General features: G+C 44.7%; 2 protein-coding genes and 1 pseudogene across 2 annotated transcripts; 2 read left to right on the forward strand and 1 right to left on the reverse strand.

Annotated features, from left to right (window-relative positions):
* Positions 1-747: 747 nt before the first annotated feature.
* LOC122447541 (olfactory receptor 3A1) lies at positions 748-1,695 on the forward strand. The gene has a single exon (XM_043478247.1). It carries the CDS (start codon positions 748-750, stop codon positions 1,693-1,695), a length of 948 nt encoding a protein of 315 aa, XP_043334182.1.
* Positions 1,696-10,600: 8,905 nt separating this feature from the next.
* On the forward strand, positions 10,601-11,670 carry LOC122447613 (olfactory receptor 3A2). Its single transcript, XM_043478340.1, has one exon. It carries the CDS (start codon positions 10,652-10,654, stop codon positions 11,597-11,599), a length of 948 nt encoding a protein of 315 aa, XP_043334275.1. The 5' UTR covers positions 10,601-10,651; the 3' UTR covers positions 11,600-11,670.
* Positions 11,671-19,428: 7,758 nt separating this feature from the next.
* Positions 19,429-20,429, reverse strand: LOC122447709 (annotated as a pseudogene).
* Positions 20,430-21,920: the final 1,491 nt, after the last annotated feature.

Here is a 21,920-nt window from a genome sequence, read left to right on the forward strand (position 1 = left end):
CTTTTCACTTCTGCCTTACAGATATTATGCAAATCCCCCTTGTGGCCAACCCTAATCTGGAAGCCTGCAGAGAATGGGATTTGAGAAGAAGTGGTTCCATTTAGCTAGTTGGCCAGAATTTTAAAATAATTAAAACATTACTTTTGATTATTAAAATTTTTTTTCTATATTTTGAGTTATCCTTGTACTACTACTATTAAATTCTCCATTTCCCCAATAACTTTGTGGTTTAATACTTCATTTAAAACTTCGATCCATTCAGAATTTATTTTTGCAAATTATATGAGGTATGTATATGACTTATAGTTTTCCAACATAGCTGTATTATTGCCCTCATAAGCACTTACTGAATAATACTTTTTCCCATTCCTTTAAGATGCTGCTTGAATTATATACTAAATTCCTATATTAGTTTCAGTCTATTCCTTGACTTCTCAGTTTTTTTAAGCTTATAAAATGTTATTTTTTTAGCCTAATACAGGTGTAATTAACAAGTAAAACTGTCAAAGTATAACATGATCATTTGATATATGTTTACATGGTGAAAGGATTCCCATGTGGCTGAGAATGTTGTAGCAGATGTAGTGAGTTAACCAGTGTGGTGTGGACTGGATGGTGGGAAAGTCCTTACTTGGAAAGGGAGAACTTAGTAGAGGGCTCAGGACATAGAAAGAAGTCTATTTCCTCATTTTAATATATTGAGAGGAATTATTCCTTATCTCCTTGGATATTCCCTTGCAGGAACTAATGCGGACACAACCTGAGGCCAATGGAACAGCTGTTACTGAGTTCATCCTGCTGGGTTTGGTGGAGACGCCAGGGCTACGACCAGTTGTCTTTGTACTCTTCCTCTTTGCCTACCTAGTCACTGTCGGGGGCAACCTCAGCATCCTGGCAGCCATCTTGGTAGAGCCCAAACTCCACACCCCCATGTACTTCTTCCTGGGGAACCTATCAGTGCTGGACATTGGGTGCATCACCGTCACCGTTCCCTCGATGTTGGGTCATCTCTTGTCCCACAAGCGCACAGTTCCCTATGCAGCCTGCCTCTCACAGCTCTTCTTCTTCCACCTCCTGGTTGGGGTGGACTGCTTCTTGTTGACAGCCATGGCCTATGACCGATTCCTGGCCATCTGCCGACCCCTCACCTACAGCACCCGCATGAGCCAGACGGTCCAGAGGGTGCTGGTGGCTGTGTCCTGGGCTTGTGCCTTCTCAAATGCACTGACCCACACTGTAGCCATATCCACACTCAACTTCTGTGGTCCCAATGTGATCAACCACTTCTACTGTGACCTCCCGCAGCTCTTCCAGCTCTCCTGCTCCAGCACCCAGCTCAACGAGCTGCTGCTCTTTGGCGTGGGGTTCATAATGGCAGGTACCCCCCTGGCTCTTGTTGTCACCTCCTACATCCATGTAGCTGTTGCGGTTCTACGAATTCGCTCAGTGGAGGGCAGGAAGAAAGCCTTCTCCACGTGTGGCTCCCATCTCACTGTGGTTGCCATATTCTATGGTTCAGGTATCTTTAACTACATGCGACTAGGTTCAGCCAAGCTTTCAGATAAGGATAAAGCTGTTGGAATTTTTAACACTGTAGCCAATCCCATGCTGAATCCAATCATCTACAGTCTCAGGAACCCTGACGTTCAGGGTGCCCTCTGGTGGGTGATCAAGGGGAGGTGGTCACTGGCGTGATGAGGTCTTCTGTCAATTTCTCCCTTTCTCTTTTTGGACTAAAGGAATAATTCTCTGGGGCCAGTAATTGGGACAAATGGTCCAGAACCTTCTCTATCTCCCTGAGCTTTTGGATTTTTTTTTTTTTTGGTAGGGGATAATATCCATAGGAGCCCTACCCAATATAGGCAATGGACAGGTAGGTTCTGCCAAGTCAGTCTCCTTGACAAATTACAACTTAAGTCACTGTACGCTCCTTTTCTGGGTGGAAGTAAAACCCAGGAAGCCTTGAATGCCTTCAGGTGCATATCTCATAAGGAATAACTCTTCCGTTGCTTATAGCAAGAATATCCCAGTAACTTCCCAGGTGGTCACATGACTTTTTCAAGTTCAGGAATGGTTAATCTTTTACAAAACATAGGTCTAGAGATCAGGATGACTCTATTTCTCCCATCAGGTTTCTACAAGCCAAAAAAAGCAGCTCAGTCCTCTCCTATCACACAAGATATCAATACCACAGGATATAGAGGGAACGGATGGGAAACTGTATGGTCATGTATTCTTGAGTAACTCGGGAAAGCATGACACCTCTGTGAAAATTTTTACAACTTAAAAATTTCTTTTTAGTTTCAAAACTTTAACAAATATGATCATTCTCAAAATACAAGGATGAAATTTCCTCACGTATCTATATATGTTTCAAATCTTTTGAAAGGATTATGCCCTAAATGTTATTTAAATATTTAAAAAAACAGAATAATCAACATGAAATTCCCCTCTGAATTCTCACTCTCATTCCCAAACCTCCTAGCTAAGACAATCTGTTTCTGTAAATACAAGTCACATGGCGATATGTGCTACTAGTCTTTAGTCCTGTCATTATCTAGCTATATTTTCCTTCTAGAGCCCCTTTTATTTTTTGGCCACACCATGTGGCAGGTGGGATCTTAATTCCCTGACCAGGGATGGAACCCACACCCCCTGCATTGGAAGTCTGGAGCCTTAACCACTGGACCACCAAAGAAGTCCACTAGGGTCACTTTTAGATTAATTGCCCATTCCTGGCTTCTCTACTGTGCCACTGCTGTTTTCTGACTAATTTCCCTAAAACTGCCCTTTGACCTACACCTGCACGATTGGCTTCTCATGATACTTTATGGGGATGAAGGGACTGAAAGGACAGGAGGGAAGGAAGCAAAACAAGATTAGATGGAGGCAGAGAGTTTGTGGGAAATGAAGATGAAAAATGAGGAACAGGGAGAAACATAATTGCAAGCAAAAGGATTTGAGAAGGCAAGATGCAGATATTGCATGTATGCTCAATCGTGTTCGACTCTTTGTGACCCCATGGACTGTAGCCCAACAGGCTCCTCTCATCTGCAGTGTTCCTGACCTTGATTGGGTCCTTTACTTCCCCTGGGTCTGAACTTGACAGAGGCCCAAGATAATGGTCAATATTCTTTCACCTCTAATGTCCTCTGATTTGGAATGAACAGGAAGACTGTCTCACTGTTAACCCTGAAGAAACACAACAAATTCCACCATCACTTCTTCTACCTATAGCAAGCAACAGAGTTAGTTGCAAAACAGAGCTAGTTGTTTACTCCCCGGAATTCCTGTGCCTCTGGCCTTTTTCCCAATTGAACATTCATCTCAAGTCACATCAAGGGATAATTCTGTGTGACATCATCCCTGGGTGGACTGCATCAGCTGGTTCAGCATCATAAAGGATAACCAAAGACACATGTTGCCAGCATTTATGAACATAAGGTTTCTTTAACAATTGGGAGATTTCCTTTCCTTTGGAACTTGTCTCTTCTTTTTTATTACAAACTGGTCATCTTTGCTACTTAAAAATGTATCACACTGGTTGGCCAATAAGTTTGTTTGTTTCCATATGTTGTTAAGGAAAAACTCAAATGAACATTTTGACCAACCCAAAGGATGTAATATATCATGTTGTAAAGGTTTAAACAATACAGAATGCCATTATCACTCTTTTACATCATTCCCACAACAACCCTATTCTTTAAAAGGAATAGGGCTTCCCTGGTGTCTCAGAAGTGAAGAATCCACCTGCCATTGCAGGAGACACAGGTTCGATCCCTGGTTTTGGAAGATCCCATGTGCCAGGCTCCTCTGTTCATGGGATTTCCCAGGCAAGAATACTGGAGTGGGTTGCCATTTCCTTTTCCAGGGGATCTTACTGACCCAAGGATTGAACTCACATCTCCTTCATTGGCAGGTGGATTCTTTTCCACTATGCCACCAGGGAAGCCTGATATTACAAATATATAACAGCAGAAAAGAAGAGTTTCCCTCACTCATATTCCTCCCTTATAAACAACAATTTGGGCAAAAACTGCCTTTGTGGGAGCTTTGGGATCTAGGTAAGAGATTATGAGACCCCAGTGGAGTCAAGTCCAAAGAGGGCTATTTTGAGAAGACAAGACTGTGCCCAGCTGGCAGACTTGCACACAGGAGTTCTGGATACAGGCCTGGAAACTGTGTATTCAGCTGTGTATTCAGCTACAGCCCCTCTTGGCCTTGATTCTGTCACCAACAACATCCGTCAAGAAACCCAGCATTAGTCAGGCCCACTTGTGCCCTAGGCTCTGGATGCTGAAGTGGCCCATGGCCCACTCCTAGCCCCTCTCAGCTGTCAGCCCTGCCCACCCAGGCACCAGGCAAGTGATGCCCATCCACGCCCCTAAGACACACTGTCCAACCTTGGTCTGACTGCAGACAACACAGTCCTGTAACTTGGCTCCAGCACCTTGTAGGCATAGGTCAAGAACACACCTGCTTGTCCAGGGACCCTTCAGAAAACACAGTCTTCTGTGCCCTGAGAGACAGGCCCACTGACTTCTGTCTGACTGCAGATTTTGAGGTGACTCCATAACCCAGCTTCTGCTCCTTGAAACCATAGACTAGGAACACTTTTGCCAACCCAGAGACCTGGAGGAAGACACCTTCCCACATGCAGGCCAGCCAAACTGGGTCTGATGGATCTTAAAAAAAAAAAAAAATTATTTTTGCTTATTTATTTATTTATTTAGTTAGTTGGCTGCCCCAGGTCTTTGGTGTGGCATTCAGGATCTTTAGTCATGGCATGCGGACTCTTAATGGCAGCATGTGAGATCTAGATCCCTGACCAGGGATCAAACCCAGCCCCCCTGCACTGGGTGCGTGGAGCCTTAACCACTGGACCACCAGGCAAGTCCCCATCTGCCAGATCTTGAAGAGGCCCTATAACCAATACCTCAGCAGTCTATTACAACCAGCCCCCAGGCACCCTTGCCTGGATGTTAAATCCTGAATCATGACAGGTGAGGAGCCCGTGTCAATGAACTCTCCCTGTTCAGCCTTATGTTCTACCCCACTTCTTGGGCCCTCATGATCCACTCCCACACTGCTCCTCTATAAACTGGAGGAAATTCCAGTTCCTGCCAGGATATATTGGCCAGTATATTCACTTCCTGTTGCTGCTGTAACAAAGTACCACAACTCTAGTGACTGAAAATAACAGAAATGTATCTTCTCAGGGTCCTGGAGACCAAAAGTCAAAAATGAGTCCTACAGGGCTAGCTTCAGGATGTCAGCAGGAAGAGTTCTCTTGGGAGGCTCCAGGGGAAATCTATTCCATGTCTTCTCCAGTTTCAGGTGGCTTCTGGCATTCCTTGGCTTGTGGCCACATCACTCCAGTCTCCATGTCCATCATCACATTGTCTTTTTCTTTTTTCTTTTTTTGGTGCAGGATTCAAAACTGCACCCCCTGCAATGGAAGCTCGGCATCTTAATCACTGGACTGCCAGGGAAGTCCCCACATTGCCTTTTTCATTTCTGTAGTCAAATATCTCTCCACCATTCTCGTAAAAGGACTGTATGATTACACATCACATAGGGCCCACTTGGATAATCCAGGATAATCTCTCCAGATGAAGACCCCTAACAATCACACCTACAAAGTCCCTTTTACATGATTTAAAGTTGATTTCAGGGATTAATACCTGCATATCTTTGGGGCCCTACCACAGCCAGGTATGGGAACTATTGTTAATGAGTAAGCTATTTCTTTTTGGACATAAATGGTACTTCCTTTCTCAGAGTATGCTGAGACCTTACCAGCAGTCCTTCAAGCTCAACATACGTCCCTTTTTGTTTTTTTTAAGTAGGTCAAACTAAAAAAAAATAATTTTATTTATTTACTTTTGACTGTGCTGGTTCTTCGTTACTATGCACAGGCTTTCTCTGGTTGCGGTGAATGGGAGCTCCTCTCTGGCAGCAGTAAGCAGGCTTCTCCTTGCTCTGGCTTCTCTTGTGGAGCATGGGCTCCAGGGTGTGCAGGCTTCAGTAGCTGCAACACGTGGGCTCAGGAGTTGTGGCTCCCAGACTCTAGAGCACAGGCTCAATAGTTGTGGCATAAGGGCTCAGCTGCTCCTCGGCATGCGGGATCTTTCCCAACCAGGGACTGAAGCCATGCCCCCTGCATTGGCAAGAGGATTCTTTACCTGTGAACTACCAGGGAAGTCCCTCAACATACCTCTTTTACCAGCACTTCCAAAATCATTACAGGATCCCCAAGACACAGTCCCGGAGGCCCCACTAATGAGGCTCTAAGGGAGGAAGTCCCACATTCTTGAGGACTCATGAGGAAACTGGATTTGAAGAAAGCTTCTCCCTCTTCCTCTCTGCTGGGGCTTCCTCCACATCCCCAGGTCCAAAGCAAGTCTAGAAATTAGCTGCTCTCTGCTTATAGGCCCTGCCTGGGGCTGACATCTGAGAAAGAAAACCGCTCCTTCAGGAAACCCAGATCTAGTCCCAATTACACCTCTAACTTCCTGGGTGACTTGGAGAATATGGACAAGTCCTGCAGACCTCAGCAACCCCACCATTAGTGGACTATATATCACCTGACTTAATGACCTGCCATAAAGCCAAGGCTAGAGATAACCTATTTTTTTTTTAAGGAAAGTTTAAATATGAGAAGGTATGAGGTATTGCTGCTATATTTATGAAGAGCTTGAGTTGTTTATAAAACAACTTGTCTCTCTCCCCCATTTGTCTCTGCTTTCCTGAGAGGGCTAATTTCTGAGGCCACCAGGGGATGATACCATAGAGAAGACAGTCCTACGATTTCCCTCATTTCCTTATACAAAGCCCCTTCCTGGATTTGGGGTGGATAACTAGGTCTGCAGAGCGCCTCATCGTCTCCTGAAAACACTCTCTGGTGTCTGTGCCTGTGCCAGGTGAGTACTCATAGGTCCTTCCTCAGCTCTTACAAAACAGAAACGGGGCTTCTGCTGCCATCAGCTCAAACCTGACTTTACATTTGGTGCAACTGATGCCCCTGAAGTGGGGAGCCCTTTTAGAAGATCTGAGACTGTAACCCAAAGATCCTGGCTCCTTTTCTGGGCCCTTTTGTCCGCATCTCCTTCTCTTGGATGAAGCCCGCTCTCTGCAACACTTGTGCTGTGCTGTGCTGTGCTTAGTCACTCAGTGGTGTCCTTCTCTTTGTGACCCCAGAGATTATAGTCTGCCAGGCTCCTCTGTCCATGGGGATTCTCCAGGCAAGAATAGTGGAGTGGGTTGCCATTCCCTCCTCCAGGTGATATTCCCAACCCAGGGATCAAACCCAGGTCTCCCGCATTGCAGGCAGATTCTTTACCATCTGAGCCACCAGGCAAGCCCAAGAATACTGGAACAGGTAGCCTATCCCTTCTCTAGGGGATCTTCCCAACCCAGGAATCCAACTGGGGTCTCCTGCATTGCAGGCAGATTCTTTACCAGCTGAGCTACCACGGAAGCCCCTGCAACTCTAAGGAGTAAGTATTAAGGGGATTCACTGAGTCCAGTTTGCTGCCCAGGATGCACTTCATCGGGTAGCTAGAAACTTGACTCCAGTCAGAGGTCTTGCTGAACTGTTTCATCACTGGAATCTTGGAGGAGTTGGGTGGAATTCCAGAGTAGGAGGTTGTCATGGCTCAGTAGGGAGAAACTGAGGCTCATTATGAAGCCCTGAGAGTGGTAATCCTCAGTGATGGGCATGATACCTATCAGGCACTCTAGATGTCTCTGGAAGATCTGAGTTCGTCCCAGAATCCCACAGAGTTGAAACAAGCTGCATCTCCAGCCAACTGAGGGTTGGCAGCAGCTGTTCTGTTGCTCTTCTACCCCTGCCCATAACTTGCTTGTCTGTAAGGTACAGCACTCCTAAGTGCCTAGTTGAGTGGTTTACATGACAAGGAACATGTCAAGATAGATTTCTATCTGCTTGTCCCATCAAAACCAAAGAAATCAGTAGTCCTTGCACATGCACCTGGCCCTGGAACTTCCTTAAACTATACTAGACTAGTTCATAAAATTCTGGCCTGGAGAATCCCATGGACAGAGGAGCCTGGTGGGCTGCAGTCCACGGGGTCATGATGAGTCAGACACAACTGAGCGACTAAGCACACACACAAAATTCTAGCCCAGATTCCAATACGACCAGAGACTCTTCCATGATAACTCTAGCTCAAACTGATCTTTTCTTTCTCTGAAATCCTATGAACACTTGACCCATCCATTTATTTATTTAAAAATATTGAGTATCTACTGTTATGCCCGATGTCCGGATCCCCGAGTGGGAAGAGAGAAGGCCTCCAAGACAATGCAACTCGCAGGAAGGGAAGTTTATTACTGACTCGAGCCAGGACTCTCCGCCCGCAACCAACGCAGTGGTGCGAGTCAGAGAGCCCCGAGCCCAAGCTGTTACACAAATTTATAGGGTGAGAAGCGGATTGGTTACACGTTTGCAAAGCAATTTCATTGGTCAATACTTTTGCGCGGGGGGAACTTTCCTGGGGGTTTCCGCTCCGTTCCTAATTTCCTAATTGGCAACCAGCGGTCAGTATTAAGTGAAAGCTAATTGGTCCTAATTGGCTAATTGGTTGTATCCAGGTGGCCTGATAATCTTACCAAGTAGGAAGGCCTACTCCTAATCTAAGCTGCGTTACTTCTGCTCGCCTTACACTACCATAAAGGAAGTACTGTGTTAAGTACTGTTACTGCAAAACTGACTCAAACATGTATTAATATTTTTGTCCTCAAGTAGCTTACAGAGAAGTAGGGGAGACATACTCTATAGAAAAATGACTTAGCTAGAAGGGAAACTGTAATAAGTTCAATAAAATAATGTGTAGTGGATGTTTAGAAGAGACAGAGCTCCTTTTGAGATGGAGAAGTTTCCAAGGATTCATTCAGAAGTCAGCATTGCAGTCAACTCTTGAAATACCTGGGCATGTGGAGTTGGAAGGAAATCACCGGTACAGAAAACAGCATGTGAAAGGAGGTTAGAAAACCACAGGGTTACAATCAATGCTTGGGTCAAAATGGATTCCAAAGTGAAAACAGCAGGTTTTCATTGCAGGTCATTGCTCCTTAATATAAAATATGAAAAGAACTACTCTCCATTCAGTGATTTGCCTATCTGTATTTATCAATTATCAATTTCATCAATGATGATCAGGCCTGAAGATGATCCCCATACCTCACTGATCGTGTGATCTCAGAATTTTAAGGATATCTTAGAGATGACTGTTTCCAATTTTCACCCAAGCTCAGGCTCTCATCACCCTTTCCCTTCTGTTCTTACTTTGCAGCCTCTGGTCCAGTGCATTCTATGCAGGCAGACAATGTTACTCTTAGGGAAGCCCTGGCTCTGCTTATTCAATGGGCAATAGAGAGACATGGATTTTTTTTTTATCAAGAGTTTATTATAAGATCTGAAAGACTTAGCTCAATCTGGTTCTCTATTATGCACCTGCATAATAGGTATAGTATTCTTGCTTGGGGAATCCCATGGACAGAGGAGCCTGGCAGGCTACAATTCAAGAGGTCACAAAGAGTTGGACAGTACAGAGCATGCACACATGCCATTAGAGCTACTGGCCAGTCTACCATGCCTAAAACAAGGGCAAGTGGACGATGGGTGGTTTTGCTATGCAGAAAACTAACTGCATCTAGTAGCAACCAATCCACAGGTCATGCTTAAAATTTTGATTCCAGAGGCAAATAGCAGATACTATGAAAAGAATAAATTATTTTAAAATAAGCCATTATTCAGAGTCTCATGTAAGGGCTTAATTAGCAACAATACTAGCAAATAATACTAGCAATTTAGTGACATAAAGATTTTTAATTTTATTCTTTGGACTATGCCCCCCACCTTGGAGAAAGGCCTGGAGTACCTGATAGCCACAATCATGGTATCTTCTTTCTGACTCTTGCCATACCTTGGCTTGATCGTCATTATTTCTAGAAGTTTTAGAACCTAGGCTGTGTTTTCAAATGCTTTCTAGATATTTCTCTGCAAATACCATTAATTTTTCTATTTTGAAATCTGTTTTTTGGTTTGGGCTGATCCCTCAAGAGTAAATTGGGGAAATTCCATTTTAGTCTCACTGCATTCAAAGAGGAAGTTTGCTTTTATCTGAATTTATTTTCCAAAGTATTCTAACATTTTTCAGCTGGGAAAAGATGGGAGGGACAAAGTTCTGGTGGTTTGGGGCATCTCAGTCAAGACTAAGGTAAAGACATGGAGGGATGAAGGAAGTCAGGGAGTGAGGTGTAAGTGACCCTGTGAAGTTGCTCAGTCATGTCCTACTCTTTGTGAACCCACAGACTGTAGCCTACCAGGTTCCTCCATCCATGGGCTTTTCCAGGCAAGAATACTGGAGTGGGTTGCCATTTCCTTCTCCAGGAGATCTTCCCGACCCAGGGATTGAACCCGGGTCTCCCGCATTGTAGGCAGATGCTTTACCATCTGAGCCACCAGGGAAGTGTAAGTGACCCTAGGGAGTGGGAAAAACATCACCTGGGCAGCTAGGAACTTACCATGGGGCTTTGAACACATATGGTTTAAGATATTCATGTTGAATAAGTACATTAAGTAGACTGAAACTTCCACTCCTGTGACATTTCTTTACAGAGACTCATGCAGCCAGAAGCTAGAACCAACAGGACAGCTGTAACTGAATTCATTCTACTGGGCTTAGTGGAACCAGAAAATCTCCAGCCTATGGTCTTTGTACTCTTCCTCTTTGCCTACTTGGTCACTGTCGGGGGCAACCTCAGCATCCTGGCAGCCATCTTGGTGGAACCCAAACTCCACACCCCCATGTACTTCTTCCTGGGGAACCTATCAGTGCTGGACATTGGGTGCATCACCGTCACTGTTCCTGCCATGTTGGGTCATCTCCTGTCCCACAAGCGCACAATTCCCTATGCAGCCTGCCTCTCCCAGCTCTTCTTCTTCCACCTTCTGGCTGGGATGGACTGCTTCCTGTTGACAGCCATGGCCTATGATCGATTCTTGGCCATCTGCCGACCCCTCACCTACAGCACCCGCATGAGCCAGACGGTCCAGAGGATACTGGTGGCTGTGTCCTGGGCTTGTGCCATCACCAATGCACTGACCCACACGATTGCCCTAACCACCCTTAACTTCTGTGGTCCCAACGAGGTCAATCACTTCTACTGTGACCTCCCACAGCTCTTCCAGCTCTCCTGCTCCAGCACTCAGCTCAATGAGCTGCTGCTCTTTGGCGTGGGTTTCATAATGGCAGGTACACCTGTGGTTCTCATCATCATCTCCTACATCCATGTGGCAGCTGCAGTTCTACAAATCCGCTCAGTGGAGGGCAGGAAGAAAGCCTTCTCCACGTGTGGCTCCCACCTTACTGTGGTCTGCCTCTTCTATGGGACCGGTATCTTCAACTACATGCGCCTGGGTTCAGAGGAGGCTTCAGACAAGGATAAGGGCGTTGGAGTTTTCAACACAGTTATCAATCCCATGTTGAACCCACTTATCTACAGCCTTAGAAACCCTGATGTTCAGGGTGCCCTGTGGCGGGTACTTGTAGGGAGGTGGTCACTGACATGAGGGGTGATAGGGTCCCTCCTTTCCTGCCTTTTCTGGGTTGGGGGAAATTTCCCATGAGGGCATTAACCTGGAAAAATGTTTCACAACCATTTTCCTAGCTCTGCTGCCTGATGATTTGTGTTGTGTGCTTGTTCTGCAAAGAAACCCTACAGAATTCATTCATTTATTTATACAACAGATATTTATTGAATTCTTCTGTGACCTAGACACTCTTCTTGGGCACTGATGAACAAAGTAGAAGTCTGAGCACTCACGCAACTCACATTCTAATGAAGAGAGACAGCATTCATCGGGTATAAACAAGCATCCTATATGGTAGATCACATGGCGATATGTGCAGTAGAGAAAAAACAAACACAACAGGGGGATATGAAGTTAGTGAAAGTTTCCAGGGCAAGCTGCTACCTTGCTTTTGGCTGTGCTCACTTTCCATGTAGAGTTGAGGACTTGGTAGTCTGGTAGGTCTTGGGTAGAAATGTCCTACAGGGAAGGGTTATTTGGTTAACCACAGCCTAAGTAACCAATAATATCAAGTTTTCTTCTGGTGGGGATGTGAGATTCCCTCTAGATCAGGGTGCAGAATGGTGTCCTAAATTGTGGGTTCAGTGCCAAGGATTATTCTACTTTATTATTTGCCTTTTGCCTCTCAGAAAATCACTTCCTTATTTTCACAACCACACAGGAATCCCAGAGTATATCTAGAGCACAGGTTGGGTCTAGAAAAAGAACGAGCCCACTAAATAAAAACTATATTAAAGCATCCATGATATATCTTAAGATCAAAAAAGGAACATTTCTATCTCCATCTTCTACTATCTTTCTTATTTAATGTCTTCTTCCTCATATAAATGATAAAGTCTTTGAAAGAGGCACTTTTACTATGATTTCCTTAGAATTTTCCATGTAGAATATCCAAAATAACCTTCTCAAAAGTCTTACTTTTCTCTCTCAAACCTCCTAGCTCAAAAAATATCCATAAAGGTAGTCCCTAGGAGTGACACCTTTAACTTTTTCCTAATGCATCAGTACAGCTCTAACCTAGAGAATTTCCTCAACTTGATGTTCATGCAGCATTCATTTCATCCATTATTGATTTGTAACCTTTTTTCATCCTCCCTTGGAAAGGCTGCCTACCCTGTCCTGGTAATTCTGATGTTTCTCGACTCTATCACTTCCAATACTGTCCATGGCTACACCTGGAGCTTGTCTTCTTTGTAATCTCTTTTGGAGTCAAGAAACTGAAAGGACAGGCTGAGATAAAGATGGGAAGAAAAGGCATGAGAGTGAGAAGTAAGAAAGGCTTGGGAATGGAGGACTGAAGATGAAAATGAGGATATGTGGAGGGATGGGACAGGATGGTGAGCAAAAGAAGTAAGAAGGGAAAATGGAAATTAGGAAAAGGACATGAGAGGATGGGAGGTGAGAAAGGATGAGAGAATTAAGGGTATGAAACTAGATGCCTAAGGAATGCTGATGAGGTCAAGGACGGGTGTAGAGAAAATGAAGATTGAATAGGAGGGGAGATGAGAATAAAATTCACCTACAGAATCACTTCCTATTAGCATGTGGCCATGGAATATTAGCACCTTTGATGTTACTGTTGGGCCCCACCCTTCCAAAAGTTTAAGTTTTGATGAAGGTGTAATGATACAAGGCAGTTTAGGTATTCCTCTTCTGCTTCCTCTGGCTAGGAGATGATCCTAGAAGGACAGAGGGTAGGACTGACAGATGGAGAAGATGGAGGGGAGATGTGTGTGCTGAGGCTTCATCCTCCATAACCCCACTGGGCCATCAAAGTCATCAGCCTCCCTGCTTTTGGGTGTAGCTCCTGGTGATACAGTCTAAGGAACACAGATGAAATCAGTCTTTCCTGATACTCTTGAGTCTCCAGACACTTTGGCATTAAAGAGAATGAGCTTCTCTCAAAGGGAAAAATTCTTGAGAATGACAACCATGAGTGTGGGCTGTAACCACTGCTCTGTGACCTTAGAAAGTGCTTCTCTATGGCTGGACGTGTTTCTACGTATACCATAAAGAACTGGGACGAGGTCATCTCTCCAGGGTTCTCCACATTAAATGACCTTTGATATAATTTTCTAGGTGAACTTTTTCCTGAGGATGAACCCAGAAAACATTTTGAGAGCTTTTCCACCACCACTTCCACCACTCTATCTACCCCATGAGCACTTAGCACTAATTTGTACATCCACTAAGTTATGACGGTGTCTGCTTACCACTTCCCTTTCATAAAGGGTTGTTATAAGTAAATATCTTTAATTTCTACAAACTGAAGGTTGAGAAACAGCAGTATTTGTATTTGGATCTTTAATTCCAGTTAAAACTGCAGTTGGATATCTTCTCAGATATTAAGTGGCCAGTTGTATTTCTTCTTTTAGAAGTGCATTTTGACAGCTTTTGCCCTCTTTTCCACTGGATTGTTTGTTAGGAAATCATAACTGGCCAACCTTCATAAACAGTGAAACTCAAATTTGAGTTTCAGGGTTGGGATCCCTGGGTTGGGAAGATCTGGAGATGGGAAAAGCCACCCACTCCAGTATTCTGGCTTAGAGAATTCCATGGACTATAGAGTCCATGGGGTCGCAAAGACCTGGACACAACTGAGCAACTTTCACCTCACTTCATGCAGACAAAAGTGGGCTTCTCAGGTGGTGAAGAATCCACCTGCCAGTGCAAGAGACACAAGGGATGTGGGTTCAGTCCCTGGGTCAGGTCAGGTCCAGACTGAACAAAAGTGATCTAATCTTAGTGCCTAATAGATGCAAAAATAAATAGTTTTTGGAGGAAGAGGATATCATCCAGAGCCATGCAACAGAAACTTAATCTGAGCCATATACATAATTTTAAATTTTCTAGAAGCCTCATGGGGACAAGACTGTTTCTGAGTCTGTAGCAGGGACCATTTTAAAGCAAAAATAAGCAAGTGAAATAATTTAAGTGATATATTTTCTCTTATTCATATATCTAAAACATTACTATCTCAAATATAATCAATATTATGAAATTATAAATGAGATATTTTACATTCTTCTTTTTCATACTGTCCTTAGAATCGTATATATTTTAAATTTACAGAACTTCTCAATATGGATGCTAAATTTCATCAAAAATACTTGACCTGAGTCCTCTCGCAAGGCTACGATCAAGCCATCAGCCAGTGGTATAACTGTCTCCAGGCCTGACTGAGGAAGGGAAAGCTTTCACATTCATTCACATGGTCACTGGTAGGACTCAGTTCCTTGCAGGCTAGGGGTTAAGGGCCTCAGGACCTCACTGGCCTGAGGTTGGAGGCTGCCTTCAGCTCCTTGACCCTTGGGTCTCTTAAAATGTGGTGCCTTCCTTCCTCAAAGTGAGAAAAGAACCATACAGAAAGAATGAGAAAGAAAGCAAATAGGAGGTCCTCTGCTTGTGTGCCCTCAGCAACAACCATTTTTTTTCTTTTTTTATTTATTTATTTTTCCTTTATTTATTTTTTTTTTCAGTGGGTTTTGTCATACATTGATATGAATCAGCCATAGATTTACACGTATTCCCCATCCCGATCCCCCCTCCCACCTCCCTCTCCACCCGATTCCTCTCGGTCTTCCCAGTGCACCAGGCCCGAGCACTTGTCTCATGCATCCAGCCTGGGCTGGTGATCTGTTTCACCATAGATAGTATACATGCTGTTTGCTTTTCAAAAATCCCACCCTCACCTTCTCCCACAAGTTCAAAGTCTGTTTCTGTAGCTTCTGTTGTCTCTTTTTCTGTTTTGGGATATATGGTTATCATTACCATCTTTCTAAATTCCATATATATGTGTTAGTATGTTGTAATGTTCTTTATCTTTCTGGCTTACTTCACTCTGTATAATGGGCTCCAGTTTCATCCATCTCATTAGAACTGATTCAAATGAATTCTTTTTAATGGTTGAGTAATATTCCATGGTGTATATGTACCACAGCTTCCTTATCCATTCATCTGCTGATGGGCATCTAGGTTGCTTCCATGTCCTGGCTATTATAAACAGTGCTGCGATGAACATTGGGGTGCACGTGTCTCTTTCAGATCTGGTTTCCTCAGTGTGTATGCCCAGAAGTGGGATTGCTGGGTCATATGGCAGTTCTATTTCCAGTTTTTTAAGAAATCTCCACACTGTTTTCCATAGTGGCTGTACTAGTTTGCATTCCCACCAACAGTGTAAGAGGGTTCCCTTTTCTCCACACCCTCTCCAGCATTTATTGCTTGTAGACTTTTGGGTAGCAGCCATCCTGACTGGTGTGTAATGGTACCTCATTGTGGTTTTGATTTGCATTTCTCTGATAATGAGTGATGTTGAGCATCTTTTCATGTGTTTTTTAGCCATCTGTATGTCTTCTTTGGAGAAATGTCTGTTTAGTTCTTTGGCCCATTTTTTGATTGGGTCATTTATTTTTCTGGAATTGAGCTTCAGGAGTTGCTTGTCTATTTTTGAGATTAATCCTTTGTCTGTTGCTTCATTTGCTATTATTTTCTCCCAATCTGAGGGCTGTTTTTTCACCTTACTTATAGTTTCCTTTGTTGTGCAAAAGCTTTTTATAGTTTCATTAGGTCCATTGTTTATTTGCTTTTTATTTCCAATATTCTGGGAGGTTGGTCATAAGAGGATTCTTGCTGTTTTGATTATGTTCAGAGAGTGTCTTTGCCTATGTTCTCCTCTAGGAGTTTTTATAGTTCTGGTCTTTACAGTTAGATCTTTAATCCACTCTTGAGTTTGACTTTTGGTATGTGTTTAGAAAGTGTTCTAGTTTCATTCTTTTACAAAGTGGTTGACAAGCTTTTCCCGAAGCCACCACTTGTTAAAGCTCATGGACTGGCAAGAATCAATATTGTCAAAATGGTTATACTACCCAAAGCAATCTATAGATTCAATGCAATCCCTATCAAGCTACCAACGGTATTTTTCACAGAACTAGACCAAAGAATTTCACAATTTGTATGGAATACAAAAAACCTCGAATAGCCAAAGTAATCTTGAGAAAGAAGAATGGAACTGGAGGAATCAACCTGCCTGACTTCAGACTATACTACAAAGCCACAGTCATCAAGACAGTATGGTACTGGCACAAAGACAGAAATAAAGATCAAAGGAACAGAATAGAAAGCCCAGAGATAAATCCACGAACTTATGGACACCTTATCTTTGACAAAGGAGGCAAGGATATACAATGGAAAAAAGCAACAACCATTTAGCAGCCATATGCAGACAAATGTACTGCTTCCCTGATAGCTCAGTTGGTAAAGAATCTGCCTGCAATGCAGGAAACCCAGGTTCAATTCCTGGGTCAGGAAGATCCACTGGAAAAGGGATAGGCTACCCACCGCAGTATTCTTGGGCTTCCTGGGCTTCCCTTGTGGCTCAGCTGGTAAATAATCTACCCGCAATGCGGGAGACCTGGGTTTGATCCCTGGGTTGGGAAGATCTGGAGATGGGAAAGGCCACCCACTCCAGTATTCTGGCTTAGAGAATTCCATGGACTATAGAGTTCATGGGGTCGCAAAAGCTGGACACAACTGAGCAACTTTCACCTCACTTCATGCAGACAAAAGTGGGCTTCCCAGGTGGTAAAGAATCCACCTGCCAGTGCAAGAGACACAAGAGATGTGGGTTCAGTCCCTGGGTCAGGAAGATCCCCTGGAGGAGGAAATGGCAACCCACTGTAGTATTCTTGTCTGGAGAATTCCATGGACAGAGGAGCCTGGTGGGCTACAGTCCATGGGGCTACAAACAGCTGGACTCGATTGAGTGAGCACACACACACACATGCAGACAAAAGTGACTTTGTGGGGATTTGGGATCCAGGTAGGAGACTGGAAACCTGGTGGAGCTCTCAACCAAGGAGGGGGGCTTCCCGGGTGGCTCAGTGGTAATGCACCTGCCTGCCAATGCAGGAAACACTGGTTCAATCCTTGGTTCAGGAAGATCCCATATGCCACAGAGCAACTAAGTCCATGCGCCACAACTATTGGGCATTTGCTCTAGAACCTGGGAACTGCCGCTACTGAGCCCACAAGCCCCAACTGCTGAAGTCCACATGCCCTAGAGCCTGTGCCCCACAAGAGAAGCCACCACAATGAGAAGCCCGGGCACTGAGACGGAGAGTAGCTCTCACTCGCTGCAACTAGAGAAAAGACCTCGCAGCTTACATAGAGGGAAAAGGGAAGTTAAGAGGGCTGTGGTCAGCAAAGGACCTCTGGATTTTCACTGGATGAGTCCTTGCCAGGAAAGAAGAGGAGTCTTTCTTCCTCCGGACTGGCTCTGCTACATCACAGGGTGTGAGAGCTTGGCTCTCTGCTGCAAGCACAAATACTCCCCCCATACCACTCACCCCGTGATCTTACCTTGCCTTGCTCTACTCACTTTTCCTAGTAATTTCATCCACATGCCTTAATTCTTAGCTCAGCTTTCACCATCTCAAGGAAGCTCTCCCTGAATTCACCATCACTAACAAGCCAGGCGAGTCTTCCTCCTCTGTCTCCCCAACCCTCATGCCCAGAGCATAACCACTGCCTTCAGACACAGAATTACGGTAGCCTCCCTCCTTGGTCCTTTATGAGCTCCTGATTCATGTCTGTAAAACAGTCTAAGCCACTAACAGGCATTCAGTCATTATCAGTGGAACGAACTGAACTTCAGATCAATTCAACTCTCCCTGTCTCTCAAAGTCTAGGTCAGTGTTGGCTCTGCTGATTCATCTGTAAAGGATTGCTCCCTCTTTCACACTGCTGGAGCCCAGGGACTCATCTTCTCATCAGTAACCTCTCCTTTTGTATCCATTGCACTTGACACTAGGCTGGTGGAACCTAAGTAGGGATAGGGTCTCACAATTACCTCCTCCACTTCTGCTTCCACCACCAATCCTGTCCATGAACATGTGTTGATCATGCTTGAACATTTTGCTTTGAGTGCAGGGTAGAGTGTTTGCAAGCAGGAGAGGTGGGACCATGGAGTGAGGAGCTGGCATAACCCAAGATAGGGTGGGCTGCTCAGGGATGAGGTCTTTCCACAGGGAAAAGGAAAACAGGAGAAAGCCACAGTCAGTATTGCTTTCAGGTCTGAGAGAGCAACACTCATGTGGTTGACGAGGGTGTGGATGAGGCCACAGAGGACAGAGAGCGCCCAACACAAGACGAGAAGTGAAACGCAGAGCCCAGGGAATGGGTAGCCTCACCCAGGGCACCTGCAGTGGGGGTAATGCAGGTGTCTCCAAATGGCTCACAGGCAGCAGGTCCTAGAGCATGACAGAGGTCAAGACCAAGAGTGTGCTAGAGAGCCCCCTCTCCAGGCCACAGCTGGGTATATTATGAAAGACTGGGATGGTGGTGCTGTGGTCCTGTGGTCAGATAAGTTGAAGACTTTGATCCTGCAAAATTTTAGTATTAGTGTTAGCATGACCTTATTTATTGCCAAGGTTGATGAGGTCTGGGGACACTGGTTACACATAGGTGTATTTTCTTCATCACAGAGGTATGAGCTCATTTTGAGCTGGATCTATGCTCTCATAGGGCTTCCCAGGTGGCTCAGTGATAAAGAATCCACCTGCCAGTGCAGGAGACTCCGGTTCAGTCCCTGGGTCGGGAAGATTCCCTGGAGAAGGAAACAGCAATCCACTCCAGTATTCTTGCCTGGCAAATCCCATGGACAGAGGAGCCTGGTAGGCTACAGTCCATGGGGTCGTAAAAGGGTCAGACATGACTTAATGACTAAACAAGTGTGTCCTCATCACTCCTGCATCCTCCATAGGATAATGCCCTGTACATCAAGCAATCTCCACTTCAATGCCCAGATTACCTCATGTCAACCTCTGAAAGGCTTTCCCTAAGAGGAGTCTTCCCAGCGCCCCATGTACGGCCTTGTTCTCAAGCTGTAGGTGAAAGGCTTCACCATGGGGGTCACCACAGTGTACATCACTGTGGCTACTGAGTCCTTCATGGAGTAGGTTTTGAGGAGCTATAGATACACCATACCAAGTGTCCCACAGAGGAGGGAGACCAGAGCCAAGTGGGAAGCATAGGTGGAGAAAGCTTTGTGTTTCCCAGACACTGAAGGTATTTGGAGGATAGCTCTGACAATCCGGACATAGGAGGTGATCACAAACCCCAAAGGGGTGAAGAAGATGAAGCAGCTTGTGACAATCAACACTGTGTGGCTGATGTGAATGTCACATCAGGAACAGGTGAGCCTCAGTAGGATGTACATCTCACAGACAATGTAGTGGATCTTCCGGGACCCAAAGAAAGTCACCTTGGTCATAAGGAGGGTGTGGATGAGGACAGAGAGGACAGAGAGTGCCCAACACAAGGTGAGGAGTGAAATGCAGAACCGAGGGCTCATGGCCGTGTTGTAATAGAGGGGACAGCAGATGGCCACATAGTCGTCATATGCCATAATGGCCAGGATGAGGTTGTCCAGAGTCACGAAGCAGACCAAGAAGTAGAGCTGAGTCAGAAACCCCGCATATGAGATGACTTTGTTCTGAGACTGAAGGTGTATCAGCATCTTGGGGATTGTGTTGGTGACAACACAAACCTCTTCTCAGAAGAGGTCTGTGAAGGAGAGGTTGGCCAGGAAGAAGTACATGGGAGTGTGCAGGAGGGAGTCAGAGCCAATGGCCAGAATGATGAGCACATTTCCCACCACTGTGACCAGGTGCATGGACAAGAACATCCGAAACAGGACCCGCTGCTGCTCAGGATTCTCTGAGATCTCCAGGAGGAGGAACTCTGAGAGTCCACTCTGGTTGCTTCCATGCATTTCTCCAACTGTCTGCAACATCAGCACCAACAAACGTTTGCTTACTAAGTTACTTCTATTAAATAAGGACATTCACATACACAAAATCAACTGTTTTCTTGGCATTAAAATATCTTGGACAAATTTTATAATACTTTATACAGATTATCAACAAAATAATAATAGGCATAAACATATAACATGGACAATGTGCAACTTCTAGTCATTCCAGCAACTTCTTCTCAGTTCAGTTCAGTTCAGTCACTCAGTCGTGTCCGACTCTTTGCGACCCCATGGACTGCAGCACGCCAGGCTTCCCTGTCCATCACCAACTCCCGGAGCTTACTCAGACCCATGTCCATCGAGTCGGTGATGCCATCCAACCATCTCATCCTCTGTTGTCCCCTTCTCCTCCCACCTTCAATCTTTCCCAGCATCAGGGTCTTTTCCAATGAGTCAGTTCTTCAAATGAGGTGGCCAATGTATTGGAGCTTTAGCTTCAGCATCAATCCTTCCAGTGAATATTCAGGACTGATTTCCTTTAGGATTGACTTCTTCCCTGCCATACTTCTTTTATTTAAATTTCTTTATCTACTTTAATTGGAGGCTAATTACTTAAAATATTGTAGCGGTTTTTGCCATACATTTATGCCATGCCATAAATCAGCCATGGGTGTACATGTGTTCCCCATCCTGAATCCCCCTCCCACCTCCCTCCCCATTTCATCCCTCAGGGTCGTCCCAGTACACCAGCCCTATGTGCTCTGTCCCATGCATTGAACCTGGACTGGTGAACTATTTCATAAATGGTAATATACATGTTTCAATGCTATCCTCTCAAATCATCCCATCCTCATCTCCTCCCACAGAGTCCAAGAGTCTGTTCTTTATCTCTGTGTCTCTTTTGCTATCTCACATACAGGGTCATCATTACCATCTTCCAAAATTCCATATGTATGCATTAATATACTGAATTGGTGTTTTTCTTTCTGACTTACTTCATTCTGTATAATAGGCTCCAGTTTCATCCACCTCATCAGAACTGATTAAAATGCATTCTTTTTAATAGCTGAGTAACAATCCATTGTGTATACATACCACAGCTTTCTTATCCATTCATCTGTCGATGGGCATCTAGGTTGCTTCCATGTCCTGGCTATTGTAAACAGTGCTGCGATGAACATTGGGGTACACACGTCTCATTCAATTCTGGTTTCCTTGGGGTGTATGCCCAGCAGTAGGATTGCTGGGTCGTATGGTCTGCCCAGGCTTCAGCAATACATGAACCGTGAACTTCCAGATGTTCAAGCTGGTTTTAGAAAAGGCAGAGGAACCAGAGATCAAATTGCCAGTATCCGCTGGATCATCAAAAAAGCAAGAGAGTTCCAGAAAAACATCTATTTCTGCTTTATTGACTACGCCAAAGCCTTCAACTGTATGGATCACAATAAACTGTGGAAAATTCTGAAAGAGATGGGAATACCAGACCACCTGACCTGCCTCTTGAGAAACCTGTATGCAGGTCAGGAAGCAACAGTTAGAACTGGACAT

This window comes from Cervus canadensis, chromosome 1 (genome assembly GCF_019320065.1).
Source record: "Cervus canadensis isolate Bull #8, Minnesota chromosome 1, ASM1932006v1, whole genome shotgun sequence".
In the NCBI taxonomy this organism is placed as follows: domain Eukaryota; kingdom Metazoa; phylum Chordata; class Mammalia; order Artiodactyla; family Cervidae; genus Cervus; species Cervus canadensis.